This window comes from Gymnogyps californianus, chromosome 7 (genome assembly GCF_018139145.2).
Source record: "Gymnogyps californianus isolate 813 chromosome 7, ASM1813914v2, whole genome shotgun sequence".
Classification (NCBI taxonomy): Eukaryota; Metazoa; Chordata; class Aves; order Accipitriformes; family Cathartidae; genus Gymnogyps; species Gymnogyps californianus.
The window spans coordinates 24939999-24959560 of NC_059477.1; the positions used below are offsets into that span (position 1 = coordinate 24939999).

General features: G+C 35.2%; 1 protein-coding gene across 2 annotated transcripts in view; it reads left to right on the top strand.

The window, feature by feature from the left end:
• The first annotated feature begins 605 nt into the window (after positions 1-605).
• FAP (fibroblast activation protein alpha) overlaps positions 606-19562 on the top strand; it is a 42520-nt gene continuing 23563 nt past the window's right edge. For both annotated transcript variants that reach the window (XM_050900250.1, XM_050900251.1), the window contains exons 1-11: positions 606-675; positions 951-1035; positions 8436-8531; positions 10453-10547; positions 10696-10770; positions 10964-11016; positions 12126-12198; positions 13811-13931; positions 14502-14656; positions 15751-15854; positions 16178-16313. In XM_050900250.1, the coding sequence (XP_050756207.1) occupies positions 670-675; positions 951-1035; positions 8436-8531; positions 10453-10547; positions 10696-10770; positions 10964-11016; positions 12126-12198; positions 13811-13931; positions 14502-14656; positions 15751-15854; positions 16178-16313 (999 nt within the window). In that variant the 5' untranslated portion in view covers positions 606-669. The remainder of the gene's footprint in view (positions 676-950; positions 1036-8435; positions 8532-10452; positions 10548-10695; positions 10771-10963; positions 11017-12125; positions 12199-13810; positions 13932-14501; positions 14657-15750; positions 15855-16177; positions 16314-19562) is intronic.

The following is a 19562-nucleotide window of genomic DNA, read 5'->3' on the forward strand; positions in this document are numbered from 1 at the left end:
GAGCTAAATAAAATACGTGCAATTGGTGGTTTAAGCACTATTTCAGAATTTGCATTGGGCCTATAGATATTTACTTCTCTAAGCTCTCTTAGAGAGCTCTTTTCTCCTCACATGTGGAAGACATTAAACGGTATCTGTTTCTGCTTCTTGTTTTGCATTCTTATGCCATCACTTATTATTTCAGAAAGTAAACATACAAGAATTATATATAAACAATAAAGCTATTGGATTTTCTTTTCATTTCTCTGTAGAGAGTAGAAATAAGGTCATGACTATGTCCTGAGAATGTGAGCATTGCCAAAATACGCAGTAGATACTCGATACGTACTGTTTTTCTCTGAAAAGTAACTGTTGAGTCATAAACCCCTGAAGTTAGTGTAAGCAGATGTTGGTTACAGCTCACATTGATGGGAAGTATATAATCACCACCCCTATAGCCACCCACTGTCCATTTCTGGTCCAAGAACTTCCCCAAAAACGTGTTTCTAATTTTATGGAAACCCTTTGAAATTTGGCACAGTTTTCAAAAGTATGTAGGAAAAAAAAAGTCTGCCAGAGGTTTGGCCTCCAACTGTGAAAACAGACACTGCCTTTTCAAACTCCTCTCCTAGATCCACTGACCAACACCCAGAAGAGAGAATTTACATTCTTTTAGAATACGGCAGGAAAATGAAGGTCTGTATGCTGCTGAATTCAGCTTTTGGTAACATTTATATCTGTTGTTTTAAACTGTCGGCTATTGCACAAGGCCAGACTCTAATGTGAAAGTATTTGTTTTAAAGAAAAAGGAAATGGAAGTCTTTTCAAATGTACTGCAGGGACATTTTTGCTTGCTGCTTGGACGGATTACAGCAGTTAGAGAGAGTGGGAGGATTTAATTATTTACAAGCCATAGAAGTGTGCTTCAGGCAATATTAGAAATGTAATTATTGTTTGTTTCTGTCCTGCAGACCCGGCTAAAAATCATATTTGGCGTGGTTATATGCCTTTTGCTTTCCTTATTACTTATGTGTATTATACTGCTTCCATCAAGAGGTAAGGCATTTGTAATCTAATGTAGTGTAAAACAGAGTATCTTTAGCTACTATGGCTTCTAAAGTTCACAAAAGTTTGTCAAATCATCTTTAGGATTTTCCTGTAAGAATTGTTATGGCTTTATCACTTTACAGAAATGTACTGACAGCTGAAATATCCTGAAGGTAGGATTGAAATGCCAGCAGATGTTGAAACAAGAAACTCCTTGAAGTGAAAAGCACCTGAATTAACTTTGTTGTGCATGATATATAATGTTCTTGGACAGGACTGCAAAAATAATTCTCAGATCTCCTCATATTATGTTATTTTTTGTGTTAGAGGTTAGGAGACTCTCACAAACTGTTAGTAATTTCCTTCAGCTTGGTGAACTTGTATTTGGTTTTAAATAGTTGTGTAATAATTACAGACGTTCTCTTGCCAAATACAAGTTAAACATTTTGTTGTAGGTAGGGTATGATGAATTGTTTGTGAACATATTTAAGATTGCATTTGAAAATTAAAGTCAGCATTGTATAAAATAGGGATGCATAGTTTGCTCTAGTATTATTATGCCAGCTGTAGGTAAATCAACACAGTGTGGTCTGCTGAGTCCTCTGGTAAAGTTTGAAGTGAGTGTGGCTTGAAATGTAGAGCCTGAGTGGCACTGACTTGATGGTAATTTTTTTTCTATGAGAGGTGTAGTAAGGGCAATATAAGTATTTACATGGCCCTTTCACTGTAACAGATTAATTGAATGCCTCTAAAATAATTAAAATAGTAAAAAAAAAAAAAAAGCCTATATTCCACTAACAGTATCTATTTAAAGGGATTTTTTTTTTCTATTATTATTCTTTGTTCGTGTGTTGGCAGGGTGACTGAGATGAAGAAATCAGTTTTGCGTTTACAACTAAGTGTTATAAAATCAGCTATCTGCTTAAGTCTTGTGAAAGTTAAGACAAGCCCTGTAGTTAATATGCAGGTTTTGTGAAAGGTGAAATCTCTTTCCTACTTGATATTTCTGTGGAATATGGTTATCATGGGTTGTTTCGTCGAGAGAAGGGTTGGAGGTTTCTGGAGCAGTTAGGGTTGATTCTGTTAGGCAGCGTGTGAATATGAGGATAGATTATATCAAGGTGGGAGGCAGTGCTGGAAAGACATCCCACCTCAGAGTGATAGGTTTGACTTTTACGGTCAATGATGGGGTGCCAGATTTTTTGGCTAGCTTAAGCATGGTCAAATCTGAGCTTTCATTACTAGATAAATGTATGGTATCGAGTCAGACTTAATCATACCAAGTCTGGCTGTTAAGACAGGGCAGAATATTTTTATGAGATTTAAATAAAAAAGAGCAGTGAGGGAACAAAGAGGCTGGAGACCAAAGATTGGTTTGGCAGCCTGAAGAAGTTGCTAAAGATCATGGCAGGTACTGTAGGAGGAAGTGAATGTATTATTCCCTTCTGAAGTTATCACATACCAGCTCATTGGTCTTATTCTGAGCTTCTTCACTACCTGAGCCATTACGAAGAACTGTTTTCATCTCTATAGTTTCTTGGAATAGCGACTTGGTAACCAGTCATATCAGACATCACATTTAGATCCAGTAGGATGATAAAGAATTTATCTTACTTTACAGAATGCTTTTGAAGGAGCATTTTAGACAATTGTGGAATACACAATTATGTTGAACACACAATTATGTTGAACACACCTGATGATGGCTTCTTATTCTCAGGTGGAACTGCAAGTGCTGCAGTTATCTGTTCAAATGCCAAAACCTTTCTGAATCCTTATTAGTCTACTGATCAGTTGTAAATGGAAGAAATATAAATTAATTTTGCAGTTACAAATTTTGCAAGTCGAAGACAGACAGGAAATAGCTACAGAGATGGAATGTTCTTTGCACATTCCACCTTTACTACTGCTTAACTGAAAGGATGTGGCAATCTAGAAAGACAATTAATTGCATATGAGAAATGTATAGACACAGACTGACTAAATGTCTGCTTAAGAAAGAACTGGAAGACATATTTAGTTCTGGTTTTGTCTGCTAAGTTTCTAGTAATTCCATGTTCTTCAAACTTCTCAAAATGTGATAGCTGGTTTTGGTTTACACATGGAAGAGTATAAAAATGTGAAAAATTCTCAGAAGTTATACTGGAAAATAATTTTCTGTTTGGAGAGGATAGTAAGGGGAAATACTTAGTTGCAGTTATTACACAATTTCTGTGGAGCTCGGAAGAGCGAGGCGGGCAATCTCAATATAGTGAATGGCATCTATGCCTAAGAAATCAGTGACAGTTTTTTGACATTTCTTTGAGTTAGGAATGTGCTGTGTGATTTACCTAACTATGATAACCCAGCTATGATAACCCAACTCTAAACAGTTCAGAAATGTTCTTTTCACTTGTACACTGGTGTACCTAGCCCTGTTCTTCTGCAGCATAAACAAGAAAGAAAATACCTGTCTGCAGTTGAAAAGCAATAGCGGAACCACAGGCAGAGTTACAGTTAACTGAATGTATTGCTTAGGCTCCAGATTAATCTTTTCTTCTGCTATTTTTAATGAATATCCAGAATCCTGCCTGTCAGTGTTTCTGTTCCCATTGTACACTTGGCCTAGGCCTGAGACCAAGACCCTGGTTCTCTGATGTTGCAGATTAGGTCATAGGACATACTTCTCAGCCAGGAAGAGGTGAGCAGCCAGCTTCTTAGGAACTGGTGGTGTTCTTTGCTACACCCCAGCCATATCCATTTTTTGATTCAATAAATGCCTCCCTGTGTTCCGATGCAAAGTCAAACAGAGTGGCTTCCATCATTGTGGAGTGGAAGAAAAATGCTTCCAGTCAGGAATTCAGTTGCTGGCACTGAATTCAGCTGGAGATTGTGCTGTTAGTTACTGCTTTCTAACTGAAATAGGTGCCTGGATATTTGACTTAAAACAGAAATAAAGTTAAAGAAAAATTGTCATCTTCTTGGCCATCTATCAAAATTGGCAAGTGACAATTAGAGATTATAAACTCTCAGCTGTGGGTGAAGTTTCTTGTAATTGAAAATCAATAGATTACTGTGATAGTGTGCATCCACCAAAATCTGGTGGTTCAGTCTTAGCTATAAGTTCAGGCTCAGATCTAAGTAATAGTGTAAGCCTAGCTACAGTGATCTGTACGCTGGTGGCGGGGAGCTATCATAAGTTTATTAGAACAGAGTAATAAAAACCAATATTAAGATGGATTAGACTAATTCATACCTCTTCTGTTTGGTACTTTAGACTGCATAAAAATTGGTAGGAATTCATACTAAAATCTTTCTAGATAAGTTTTCAAAAACCAATACGCTCCATTAGTTTATATTGCCTTACCAGGGTTCAGTCTGCTATACTTGTGCAGCTGTGGTCTACGACAGTACTCCTGGGACTGTGGGGCTGGGTGGGCCTTTTCTTTCCAAATCTGACTAGTGCTTTGAAGAAACTCTTGTTGCTTAGATTCTTAAATCAGCATGAAATGCTTACCCAAAACAGGCTCTATTAATTTTCTGTGCTTATTCACATGCTGGTGGCAGAATAAATACTCTGGTTTAGGACTAATTTAAAGGGGTTACCACAAAAATCTTACCTCTCCGAGTCTATGCTTAGAAATAATGTATGATGGCTATGATCTAAGGTAAATTTTTATACTAGCTTTTCTTTATAAATATATTTTCTGAAAACTTAATTTTCAATAACTGAAAGGGATTATGATTCTTTCTCATTGTATAGTTAGAGAGAGGCTTTTTTCCTTTCCTGGACCCTTATGCAGTAGAGATGTTAGAGTCAGTAGTAAACTAAACCATTCTCATTCTAGCATGCTCTAGCTTTCTATACACAGCTCTGTTCCTACCAGTAACAAGAGCTGGATCATACTGCAGAACATGACTCGCTCAGACTTCATCATTTCTTCTCGTTCCAAAGGGTGTTTTTGAAGTAACCTTCACTGAGAAAGCAGTGGCACACCTCACAAAAAATGACTGAATGTAACGCAGGTATGGAAAGGCAGATTCAGCTGACGTGGAGCTGAGTGTGACCAGAAGTTCTGGAGCAGGATCAGGAGTGTTGGAATTAATTTCTGATGCTGAACTGGGCTGTGGTTTCCTCAAGTGGAAGGCTGTCTTCTTGCGCATGTTGAAGGAGCTTGTGCTTTAGCTGTTCAGCATCAGCCCACAGAGATGAGAGTGGACATTCTAGTCCAGAAGCAGAATGTAATACCATGCTAACCAGTTTTCTTTTGGCAGGTCATCTATTTGCTGTGTAGCAGTGGATGCTAAATAAAATACATATAAAAATACATATATATTAAATACATATAAATACCTATAAAATACATATATACAACTACATATATAAAAATAACAAATACAGAAACCAGAATACTTTCTGATTATTATGTACGCGTGCTTTAATTTGGCAGGAGTAGACATAATTTATATGGATGCATGTTAGACCATGTTGTGGAATAAGCCAACAGGGCTTTGAAATCTAAAGCAAGGGTTGTGTTGGTCTACCCACATCCAGTCTTTGAAAGGGAATAATCCTGATAATACAAACAGAATTTCACAGTGATGGATTGGTGTTCATAAAGTTAATCTGAGTTTAATGTAATTGAAAGTTCTGCTTTCTGTGTTTTATTAAGCTCTCACAACAGTGAACTGAACAGTAAAGGAGAAGGTATCTGCATAAAGTCAGTGACAATTAATAGATGCTTACAGGCTTTTATCACCACAATTATACATGTACATCAAATACACTCAAATGCATGAGTAGGTAATTATGATCACGGAATATATAAAGCAAGTTACACTGTGAAGCAAAATAACCAATTCAGTGCACAGAGAAATACAGAACTGCACCCTGTAAATGAATGCAAATGGACCACAAAGGATTAAAACTGAGACAGTGGTGTGGTGAAGGGAAAAAAGCAAAGCTGAAATTTGGTAAGCTTTCATTTCTGTGGTTGGTTCTGCTGTTTGCTTGCTTTTTGTCCCTGGGCATCTTTTTTCATCTTTGTTATTTCACAGAGAAATGAAACACAACGAAAGAATTTACCAAGTCTACCAACAGCCATTCAAATCAATGTCTATATAGTGCTGCAGACATGTAAAGTACTTTTCATGTTAGGGTCTGTTCTGTGAGCAGAGATTTCAAATACTGTTATTGAACCAGTCTTTAGTTACAGAAGAAAGAATTGGCAACAATTATAGGAAACAATTAAAGATGCTGCTTTTAATTAAAGCATTTAAAGATATCTTCTGTTGCCTAGAAGCAAGCATTCAAAATTATAAATAATCAAGTAAGAAATAGTTGTGTTCAGATTTTTTGCAGTCCACTGGTAGAAATTCAGATAGGAGTGGACACATTTTGAAAATCATTAGCAGTCATAATAAATTATCACAGAATTTTAAGTATGTAAGGGTGAGATGGCTAATAGACTGAAGGTTTAAATTAGAGCTGGGAAAATTAGACCAGAGACGAGACATTGTGATATTGCTTGTCTTTTATTAAAAAATCCTCTTAAGCTGACAGAAGGAACCAGGAAATTTTACCAGATTAAGGTATCAAACAGGACTGCAGATTTAAGCCTCCTATACACACAAGCATGGAAATTGATCTTAACAGTGGATTTCTTTTGCTAATAGGCATATTCACTTAGAGAATTTAAACTGAAAGCTAGTGGTAAGTAATAATCAGTCAATATAAATAAAAGTGAATTCTTCTTTAGAATTATTTTTTATGCATTTTTTTAAGAGTTTGCCATCTTCTGTGCTTATCATTAACGTATCAAAGATTTCTAATATACAGTCATGGTATTAGCAAGAGGAATTAACTTCTATTGAACTTCTTGGGATATTTTCTGGACATATTGCTAGCTCAGAGTTTATACTGATAGGTTTTGCCTATGGATTGGCATTCAGTTTTATTTCTCATGACAGCTTTCTTCTGCATTAGTGCAGACAAGGCTAGTGTCAACAGCCAACCTGACATGTGTATTCTACAGTAAGTAATAGTCACTTAGCAGAAGAAAACATGTATTATCATTACAAAGTAGCACAGAAGAGAATATGAAGAAACATTTCCCAGGAAGTTAGTGTGATCTTAACAGAGAGGGCAGCTGTAATGAGGAAGTGATGGAGCATGATATGAAACCTGAGGGCAACGAGTCATCTTGATTATCTGGCTGTCATCTGAGAGCTCTGAAGGAACAAACAGGGGAAGTGGCAGAGATCTACTAGGCTGCAGTGTGACATCCCCACTCCTCTGAAGACCATGGCAAAAGTCCCCTTGATTTTAAAGGAGAAAAGCACAGAATCCAGAATGCCTAGACTTAAAAGCTGCCATTATTATGGTACTGAACCTTAAAAACTGGCCTTTGTCAGAACTGTTCCTGTGTCTTTTGAGGATTAAATATTTTGCATACTTTCTCTTGTGAACTGCATACTTTTCTTTTTTGCCTTTTTTTACACTTTTATAATGGAATTTTTCATTTCCCTGCACTTAGCAAGCCAGCATTTTCAGCATTACCCTCTTCTCATCCAGTGGATTGTCCTTAAATTTTGTTTTTAAAATCTATCCTAGCTTAAGACGTTTAGCTTTGGGAAGAAACACAGTCAGACAAGAGCCACAAAACTAGCCACAATTTTGGGCATTATTTTTATGCAGCTATCTGATCTGCTTAGAAATCAAATACCTGTCTTCTGTCCTGTCTTCTCTCCAGAATCATTGCCAGTTTTCTTTTGCAGCATTAAATAAAAAGTTGAAGTTTGGGTTTACTCATTCATTACTTCTCAGCATTATTTTTACCTGCATACCTTCATCTATTTTTTTCATGTGGCTACTAAAAAATATATGTGGGTGGTGATTATTTTGCAAGCCTTATATCCATCTTCTAACACTGATTGATGAGGCATTTATGAAATTTGGCAGTAGGGGTTTGTATGCACATCCTGTTATTTGAGACTCTGCTGAGTATGTGCAGGTCCCTATTAAAATAGTTGTCTCTACATACCACACAAGTTCATGAAACCCATGCTTTAAAAAAAACTTTGATTTATCTTTTGTGTGGAAAAGGCTTTTCTTGGACTCACAGGGTCTACAAGTAAATATGAGTGAATAAATGACTGGGTGAAATAAATCAGTTTGTCTAGTTTCTAATTTTGTATTCCTAAAGGTGAGTCCTTCAGAGGCTAAAGGACCTTATCAGAACAGTAACAGAGAAGTTTCCTTTCTGCTGTGCCTACTCTCTGCATACCTCCAGGATTATGCTATCCTCGCTGTTCCCTGGTGCTAAATATAGAAAATAGGAAATACTGGACTAGTAATTACTTCTTTTTTTTCTCTTTTTTTTCCCACTTCACAGCATTGCATTAACAGAAACTTTCTGTCTTATTCTTAGTTGTCAACACAAATGATGGTCCCAGAGCTCTTACATTGGAGGATTATTTGAATGGAAACTTCCAATATAAAACATTTTTTCCATATTGGGTGTCAGGTAAGTAAAACCTTTTCTCAAACGTACATAAGCCTTTCTGATATGTATTTCCAGACTGGTTTACACAGACTCAGAAATGTATTTTCTTTCCAGCTTTACTGTGAATGAATGCTAACTATGAAATTAAACAATCTGCTAGTCAAAACTTATGGTTGAAATTTACTATTCTGTCAGTCATTCTGGAAGTTCCAGGTATTTGATGTTTCAACAGACATGTTTGAGTCAAGTATAAACTATAATTTTACAGAGGCCTTCAGTGTTTTATTTCTTTTACTGTCCTATTCATTGCAGCAAGTGAAGGAAATACGTCAATGTGTCACTCATTTCTTAAGCAATCTCCTTTTTTGTGTTTGTCACAGCACTTTTTCACTTACCATTTGTAATAATTGAGGTAGCCTGTCTTACAGGCCCTGTTCTTTGTTTTCAGTAGCACCTAGCTCTGCAATGAGCCCAGCTGTTCTTATCTCATTTAAGGAAGTGCTGACACTGCTGAAATTCCTGAGTTCCAATGCATTGCATAGAAAATAAGGTTGAGTTTCTAAGCAAGTTCCTTAAGGCAGAAGATAAAGACATGAAGTTAATTGCTGCTGATATATGTGTCTGTGTGTGGCTGAAATACTAGCCTTGTTATCATTGAATTGCAGCAGCACCACAAGGCTTGAGCTAGATTGGATTACATTCTAGTACACACACTGCTACCACTCCTGTCTATGCACTGCCTCAAGCAATTACTGTTCTCTGACTAGAGACAAGAAACATAGTGCCCGTTCACATGGAGTCTTACCAAGTTAGTTTTAACCCACAATTTTAGAACTGAACTGAAGCCTTCCAGGACATTGCTAGCAGCAGTTCAAGTTTTACAATTAACAATTTGAAGTATGTTGACATCACTTGTATGATTTAAAAATTAGGTCACCATTTGTTAGAATTTTGTCTGAATGTCTAAAGTATGTAGGCAGCACATCATCTAAACCTAATATTCTCCTTCCCTCTTTATACCCTTCTCACTTAGACTTATCTTTCCTCTTAACAGTCACAAAGCTCACGCAAGTCATGCCATAGATTCCATAGATAGTCATGCCTACAGCATTCCATATGTCTACTTTTCTTCTGAAGCAAGGAGTTAAAATTGAGTATCTCTTCCTAAGGGGTGCCTGAGATCACCACAAATGCTGTTACACAAATTGCCGAAGTGTGCTCAAAAGATCCAAGGGTGATCTAATCTCCTAAAAATGAACACCTTATACAATGTTTCAGGCTGCTTTTAAGCTGTTAAAGTCCCTCTCTCTTTAGCTACACCAAGTATGTAATTCCTTCTCTCTGTTTATAGCAGTGAAAATAATGATGTAAAACTAAAATTCTGATCTTCATTCTCTACCAAACTATGGCTCAGGTCTTGAGCACAGGTAGGGCTAAATGCCATTCTCATTGAAGGCCACTCACCCTGACTTTGTAGGACCTGTGTGAGTAAGGGCAGTATCATTTATGTAGTGTCAGTTACATGGTACCACTGTTATCTGCGGAATCTGTACAAATGAGAATGTTCTGGTGAAATTATAAGCAAAGATTTTGAATGTTTTCTTTAAAACATTTACATTGTGATACTGACCTTCTAATGGGTTTGTCCCTGGTATTCTTGATCAGACATTACTGAGAATAAAATCTGGCATTTAATTATAAAGTTAACTAGCTGATTCTGCATGCAGTGTGTAATCTTGAGAATGTACTTAAGAACCCTGAAGACACTTTGTTGATAACTCTGTACCTTGGCATCATTAGAAGAAAAACATTTTTTATGTAGATGCCAAGAGATATTTGCTCAAAATCTATTCATTGACAGGAGTGTGAATACTTTGATAAATGGATCTGTTCTATAGTATCTTCTGTGTAAGGTAACAGCCCTTTTATCTTGTTTATAAAGATAATGAATATCTTCAGCAGTCTGCAGAAGATAATATTATTCTTTACAATGTTGAAATGAACTACCCAACTACCATCATGACTAACAGCACAATGGTACGTACCTTTTCAATTAATAAAAAGGCAACAAAATGCAGTTGCATTTCAAGTACCCGTTTAAAAGTGAGCGGATTAAAACCTGACTCATCAAATCCTTATTTCAAGTTTTTTTTACTAGAATCTAATCTACTTCGTAATCTTTCAGAAACAAGTTAATGCTTCAAATTATGCGTTGTCATCAGACAAATATTTCATAGCTCTGGAAAGCAATTATTCAAAGGTAATTATTTTAATATATCACTTAATGAAATGTTTGGTTTCATTTAGTATTTTGTTGATTGTGGTTGCCATAGATAAATGTTTCTTGGTACTTTCTTGAGAAAGGGGTAGGCTGTGAAAAGGCAGCTGACTATTTTTAATCAGATTATCTTTTTCCAAGTTAATAATATTATTTTCTTGCTTAATTTTTGCAGCTGTGGAGATACTCTTATACAGCATCATACCACATTTATGATCTCATGTATGGGTAAGGCCTGATATTTCTTAGAGAGCTATGGTGAATATTCTGTAGTGATGTGCTTGCAAGCATTTCCACTGAAAAACTCTATAGTAATGTGACTACCACCCTGCTTTGCTTTTGCCTGAATCTATCAGGTTACTTGTTTGCTTGAAAAAAATAGCCTCTAAGAAAATTGTATAGTTCTTTCATCTACTTATCCAGGTATCCGGATTGATTTATATTTCATGCCCTAAAACTTTCACTGCTCAAGATTCTCATCTTTTTTTCTTCTTTGCATAATTGTCTCCCACCCTATCTTGGCTGCTTGAGTCCACTTCAGTCTCACACCTGATGTCTCCATGCCCTTCTGTTGTCTAATTCATCCTTTTTACGGTTTATCTAATCTTTAGCTTTCCTAAAACTCTCACATGTCGTTTAGTGCTCCAGTGATCTTGTAACAGTCCATCCTGGATTCCTCAAAAGTTTACAGCTTCTCCCATGGCATTTGGTCTCTTTCCCAAGATCTTCCCCAAACCACTCCTCTTTCCACCCAAATTCGAAGGAGGCCATCTGCCTCCCCAGTCACCTTTTTATGCCATAAGTAGCAGCGTGACCAAATGCTTCTTAGTTCTGAGCAACAGGGGCTGCACTGAGCTGCTCCATTCTTGGGAAACTGTTGGCTCAAGGTGACAGGAAAAGATTGCTGCAAGCTAATGTGAGTAGAGAGGTACTGCATGTGGGTCGTGATCCTTAAGAAATGTTGTAACTGCTGCTGTTATGCTTGCCTCAGCGTGCTATATCCTGAGTTCACATTTCCCAGTAACTTGCTGAGACTGTAATGCAGACTGCAGATAGAGCAAATGACTGTAGATGCTTGTGCAGTATTTAGAAAGAGATAAGGCTAGCTTCTTAGGCTGTTGAATATGTTTTCAAAGGGTTGAGCTGCAAGCCTTTACCAGCAGTGGCGCACACCATCACATTACTGCATGTCTCACTGCCTGCCTTAATTTGCATTGCTCAAGAAACAATAAGCTGTTAGAAAATATAGCCCTTCATGAATTTTATATGAATGTACAGTATAATGATCCATTTGCACTGTTCGCAAAAAGCCATCTCAACTTCTTTCCTTTTTTTAGTGGTTTTGTAACAGAAAATCAGCTTCCACATAAAATTCAGTATATATCCTGGTCACCCGTTGGACACAAATTGGTCAGTAAAGATAACAAAGTGCTAGAATGGTTTTGCTTTGTGTGGCTAGAAGACATTTATTTGCCTTTGGTTATTATTTTGTTAGGCCATATCTTTGACAGGCCTGTGTGTATTAACCTTGGTTGTGAGCAAGAATGACAAAGAAAACAGTTTTAACTTGTTAAAATTTAACTTGTCTGTGTCTCAGTAGAAGAATCCATGCTCTCAGCTACATTATGTGTTTCAGTTTGCTAGCCAGTCTCTTATCAAGAATTGACCAACATAATTTTATATAGGATTAAACATAGTTTCAAGGCCTGAAAACCAATGTGTTTTCCTTTGACACTGTATAACACATGAGTTTCCTATGGAGATTTAGAGATGCAGTATTTAAAATCTTTTCTAAAATTTTTACTCTAGGAAATGGCTGCCAGATTCTTATTACAAAAAATGTTCTTTTCTTTTTTTTTAATAGCTACTTGATAGCCAAGCATGTATTTCTCAGTAATTATAACAGACCTATTGCATATAGTAACAAGTTTATAAACTTTTTTTATTCTTGGTTCCAAAGCATCAGCCCAATAATAGTTAGTGGTTTTTTAACTACTTATCCAGTATTGACAAAATATTTGTGCAAGAAAAAAAATTTTAAACATCATACTAATTTCAGAAAATACCCAGGGAGTGGGCTGAATATGAACGAACAATTTATTAGGAAAATTTTTCCATGTTCTAGAAGAGTATTAGTTCTCTCAATTAAATTAAATATTGTTATTTTCTTTATCAAGAATTCTGAAGACAGAACACAATGAAGATAGTTTCCTATCTTCCTCGTACTAACAGTCTGTGATGTTTTTATACAATAGTCCTTGTACCTAAGAGTTTTAGGAGTTGCTTTGTTTTTCATTTAAAGCACAAAGTAGTTAAAATGTTACACTGATGTTGTTAACAAATGCTTATAGCTTCAAAAGGCCTGATTTTCTAAGAAAGTGATGTTTCTGGTGCTGGTTTCTTAACCACATGTCCATTCATTTGATTGAAATTTAGAGATACCCGAGGCCTGCAAGCATTACTTGCAAGAACTCTCTTTTGGTAACTTATTTATTAGAAAGGAACAAACCAGCCCAGACAGAGTAAAACCTTTTTTTGTCTCATCTCACGTCACCTAGGCCTTTTGACAGGTTTAGAAAAGTCCAATAATTTCCTTTTTAGTCGTTGTGTATTTGTTTTTATCTTCTGCTTTTGGTGGAACCAGAAGGAAAAGTCAGAAAACACTTTGTCTGAGGGTCTCTTAAAATAACAGCAATTTGAATGAGTTTCAGATTTTTTTTTTCATGATTTTCCACACCATAGCTAGCCACAGAATCCTCTTAAGTTTATTAAAATCAAAGGAGTTGTTCAGGATTTATTCTGACATAGTTGAACATAGAATTTGGCCTGTAATGTGTAATTTATTTACTGAGGTAGCCACTCTTGCAGAATTTGCAGGGGCTTTTAGTGTAGAGTTTATTTCCCGTTTTGTATTCATTATGTCTTCTTGTTGGTATAATGTAAGAGCATTGACTGCAGAAGATCTTACTCTAACCCCTGTTATTGGTGCCTATACTCATAAGAAATACTTTCTTGTCTTTAGGTATATGTGTATCAGAATAATATCTATTTGAAACAAAGTCCAAGAGAGGCACCAATTAAACTAACTAGTGATGGAAAACAGAATGAAATATTTAATGGGATTCCTGATTGGGTCTATGAAGGTAAGTAAATCTTGAAGGGCAACAACTAACAAGTTAAATGCTTTGTTTAGGTTACCTGGTTCTCACAATCCATTCCAAAATATCTGTGATGATACATTATTTTTAGAGCCCTAAGGACTACTTCGTTTCCATATTTTATTTGCCATGCAATGGCTGCATTTTATATTCATAGTGTGTAACCAAAATCCTGAGTCTTTTGTTACTGAAGCTATATTAGAACTTTACAAATTTGGCTTCCTTCTGCTGCACAGGCAGTGGTTGGGAATTAAGCTTTAATGGAAGTTTTAATTTTGGTGAAAATTTGGCACTTCAGCGCATCAAAAAAAATAAAACAAATAAATGCATGCATACAGCAAAAACCCAAGTGAGTTAAATGGGATCTGTGTGCCTGTTTTGAGAGTTCTTAAGGCCTTTCAGCATTGAGATGTATTGTAATATGTTTGGTGTTATTTATTTAGTATAACTCTCTTTACATGTCTAGATTGCTAAGAGTAGAATGCTAAAATAGATTAGAAGATAGATAGATTACAATGATAAACTATTATGAATGATTTTTTTTTTTTTCCTCAGAGGAAATGCTAGCAACAAAATATGCACTGTGGTGGTCTCCAAGTGGAAAATATTTAGCATACGTACAATTTAATGATTCTGACATACCAGTTATTGAATATTCATATTTTGGTGAGGACCAGTATCCTAGAAAAATAATTATCCCATACCCGAAGGTATGTTTTCTCATTCTTTTGACTTAATTTCTGTTGAGAAATGAGTTATGACAATGATAAAATTAACTGTGCTTTAAAAATGGTTGTATTACAGTGGTTAAATCCATTGTGGCCTAAATTAATGAAAGAAAACAAACTTAGGCCAAGTTCTGAAAAGGTATAGGTACATTCAAAACTGTAGACTTTTAATAATATCAGTGAAATAAATGGAATTACTCATGTAAGTAAAAAGCATGTGCAAAAGTGCATGCTTGCATGATCAAGCCTTGCTTTTTTCAATTCAGTTTACTTATTGTGATGTCTTAACTATGCAGTTGTTATTTTTCATTACAGTAAATGAATTATGAGACATTTTTTATTTTGAAAAATAAAGGCTCTGACAGCTTCAGTTTATTTGCACACTTCATAGTGCTTTTTGATCTCAAGGGGCTTTGGATTTTAACTACTTTCAAGTGTCAGATCTAAGGCAAGAAGGTTTTGGGTTGGCATTTCTTCAGCATGTATTAGAGAGCTCTCCTGACTCTTTGTCATGTTCATATGATTGCAAGTGATCGTGTTAATGTATCTTAAGAAGATACTCACCTGTTAGCTGGGTTACATTTCTAAAGTAAAGCTGGATGGTTTAGACAACACATGGAAGAGAATTAAAAAACTAATAATGTATGCAATGAATAACAAGCATGAAATCAGTTTAAGCTAAACCATTTTATTTCACAGCTGGGATGTCAAAGAGCACTTGCAATCATGTGAATGTACTCCTGGAGTTTTATGCCAAAGTAAGTGTAGTGTGTGCTGCAAAGATCCACGCTGCAAATAGAACGCTGGTTCCCATCAAGCACATTTTCTGTATAGAAAGGCACTAAATTTGACTGTTTAAAAGGTTTTCTTCTTTATATATGAAATGATGCAAAGTTAAGTAACGTAGTACTGCTGTAGTGTCACTCTGAGATCTTATAAGACCATGTTTGCCCTATTATACTCAACTGAATACGTATTTTGTAACCTATCTCCTTTCCTGCAGAAAGTGTTGTAATTTTCCTCGATTTGAATTGTTCAGAGCCTGATTTGAATAACCTGATACGTTTTCTTTGAAGGCTGGGGCTAAAAATCCTACTGTTAAAGTGTTTATTGTAGACACTATTAACGCTGAAGCGTTTGGTCCTAAGGAGGTGCCAGTTCCTGCAGTCATAGCATCCAGGTAGTGTGCCCTCAAACATGTCTTCTCTTTTTTAAAAAGTTTTTGTCTATTTGTTTTAAATGCTTGAACCTCTGAGTTGTTTTCTAACAGTGGAGTGCCATATTCATCTCCTAGATGGATCAGAACCTAACTAGAAATGTTGTATTTTGATTCTATCTGTCCATATGATACATTGTTACAAGGGACAAAAAAAATCAGTAAGACAGTGGAAGCTTTGCTGTTGTCTTCCACAGAGCAGTACGGGGATACAATTTGTAGCAATGCTTCTATATTCCTGTTCTTTAATAACCACCATTTCTTTCTTTTTTTCTTTTATTTTTTAGTGATCACTATTTTACTTGGCTTACTTGGGTAACAGATAGTCGAATCTGTGTGCAATGGCTAAAGAGAATCCAGAATTTTTCAGTCTTAGCTATTTGTGACTTCAAAGCAAATTCAAATACTTGGGATTGTCCAGAGGTAATAAAGTAGGAAATATAAATTTAACATTGCTGAAATTAGCATTTGCTAATCCCATCTGCATAGCTATTCTAACACCTACTGGTCACGCACAGGTTGCTCTGACTTACTTGCAGAAGTATATTTAATCTTGCCCTGAATTCTTTTAGAAAATAATTGTGTGCCTGCCATAATTGTATTTTCCAGTGTTTGATCACATTCATCTTTTAGCTACTAGTGATACCTTTTTCAATATTTTAATTGCTGGGGGAGGGGTGAAAAAATTTTAATTGCACCAACAAGAAATAAAATCACCAAAATATTTTTTTAGTGAGGCTTAAATAACAATCAAAGCAACAAAAATAAGAAGAATGCTATTGAGCAGCTTTCAGTACTGTTGTTTAGTTCCTTCTTGCTTCCTCATCTTCAAAAGTGGAATCATATAGGATCTTTATTGTTTTTTAAAGAAAATCTTAGTATACTACGTTGAAATTTCATACTAAGTCTGACTAAATCATGTCCTTTACGATTAATGTTAAATTAGTTGAAAGAACATACAGATTAAAAGTAAGGCAGGTTTTCAGGAGGGAGAAATTCTTCTGTCTTATCAAATCACATAGTTGGAGAAAGCAGGCAAGTTTTCAGAAACACAATCCCTTTTTCAGATCTGAAAAGAAAACTTCAGGCTAATTGCAACAGTACCTCTACATTTAGTTTAAATATGTCATTCTATCAATAAGACAGTTTGGAAGGAAAACCATGCTCTGTTGAGCATAAGGATAGCTTAGATGGCCTAGCTATCTATACCTATATGTAAATAGTTATAGATCTTACATACAGAAGCCTTTCTGAAAAAAATATTTCTTTAAAAGACCTTGTAAAGTCTGAATACTGTAGGCACCGATAAATTAATATAGATCCTGAACAAAAGGATAACCCTGAATTTCAGTTGTCTTTTAGTATCGATGCTGTTTGCATGTCTTGTTTTTAGAGTTCGTGGTACAGAACACCTATAAAAACTTGCATTAGGCTGAAACGTTGAACTAATGGGAAATAAAAGGCAAGAACACTTATAAAAGTGTTCTGTATAACTGATAAATTGTAAATTCAGAGTTTATTGACGCAGCCTTTTCAAGCTGAAAATCATTTTTATTCCTCTATGATATGACAATTGTTGCAAATTTAAAAGGAAGTTAAGGTCCTGTTCTTTCAAAAACATTATCATTGAAGTAATTTTCCACAGAGAAATATCTTAATTTATTAGGAAAAAATACATATTTATTGCAGCATTTGATGTGTTTCCTAAGTGATTGTTCCACTTGATAAGTACATTAACACTGAATCTCGATCTCGCCTCCAAGTAACCTACATTTTAATAACTAAATATTTTAACATACAGGAAAAAAAAATCAAGGGTTCTAGGATTTTACCACAATCTACCAAAGTACTTTAGCACAAGCTTAGCTTTAAGCATGTAAGCAGTTTTATTTATTTCAGTAGGTCTATTTATGTGTTTAAAATTAAGCATGTGCTTAATTGCTTTGCTGGAACCAGACCAGAACAATTACCATCTTGCAGGACTGTGTGCATGATCCTTGTTTAATTGCATTTCTCCATGAAACCTTATTTATGGAGTCACTACTGACGTTTCTATAATTCTATATTTATACAGTGATACAATGCTTTTATCACATTAAAGTTTGCACAAATGGCCAATTGAAGGAGTGTGAACAGATGGGAGTGCTGCATTAGATCTATTTGCCGTTAGAAAGTATCTCTCTGTTCGTTTCCATTGGCAAAAATAGTTCTCTTGTTGATTTCAGATTAAATCGAGACTCTAATGTACAATAAATGTGCTAGGCTTTATGTACTTGAAAATAATAACAAAATATAATCTACAAGGTGTTCCTAAAGTGTCGATTCATCAAAAATGTTCATGTGTTCAAGTCTTGCTCATGTGAATAGACCATAGAAACCAATATGACTTCAGTGGAACTATTCATATGAGCAAAAGCTAGGTACGTGTTTGTGAAATTGGGATTTGCTATAAAGATGCCAGTTCTGCAATTAAATTCTGTAAATACTTTAATACACAGAAAAATCCCATAGAAGTCAATGGGACTACTCGTATGAGAGATAAATATCCTTAATGTACTATGTCATCAAGATCTGAGCCTTAATTTAAAGAAAGGAAAATAAATTTAGGATGCAGATATAAAACAATACATCCCATTTTTCTTATCTTAAAAAGAAATAAAATCCATCTTCTGAGTTAATAGCTCAGTGGAGCCCTTGCAAAGTACTAAACAGTCTTCTAAGGAGCAAGTACCTGCAACTTTTGCTCAAATAAGTCACTTTGCAGGGACTAAGTTGAAAGGGAGTAAGCATGATTCTGAATGCTAACGATATTACATTGAGGATAACAAATACAAACCATATTCTTTAGAAAGCAAATTTGTTGAATTTATTTCAGACTGTGAAGAAATACTGTATTAAATGAACAGTATAAAGAAAAGTTTGCAAGATAAAAAAAGAAATACATTGATTGAATGCAGAATTGTTAAATATTAAATCACTTGCTCCATCCAACAAGCAAGATATTACACTCTTAAATGAAAAAGTCTTAGGAAAGTATTGAAAATGCACTAGAAACTTTGTAAGTAAAACATAAATAAAAATGTAAAAGCACCTTTAGCTGCAGGAGGTACTGATCCACTTATACTCAGTATAAGTCGTTTTTAAAATCAGCTTTAAGAATGTTACAGGGAGTTAAGACCTGCTAAATTTATGTTCATAGTCTCAGGATATGATAATCTGGGTGATTTTTGCTGCCTACATTATCTTTGCCAATCCTTAATTCTTCTTTCTAAATACGTTATGTGTGAGATTTTTTAAAAGTGTTGAAAATCAGGCCCTTTAATATCTCTAAGCTGAGCACCAAATATGGAGACCCTTGATTTCTATGTACTTTACTTTGTTAAAGTATTTGGCTTGTATTTTTAAGGTTTTTAATGTTTACATTTAAAAGATGTACCTAGTAGTCACATTATCCACTGTTATAAATTGAGATCACAGCTTTGAAACGAAAGGAAATATGTCAAATGAACCAGCTGAGAATCTAACACAGATTTTTAATATTTTTATTCCTGAAATATTATTTTACTTGGTTTTTTTACTGAAAAATTCATGAGATTAAGTAGTTTTAATTCTTGCTTTCAGTGAAAATGTTGCATAAGGTTAAAACAATTACTTTATATTTTATTTAGCTCT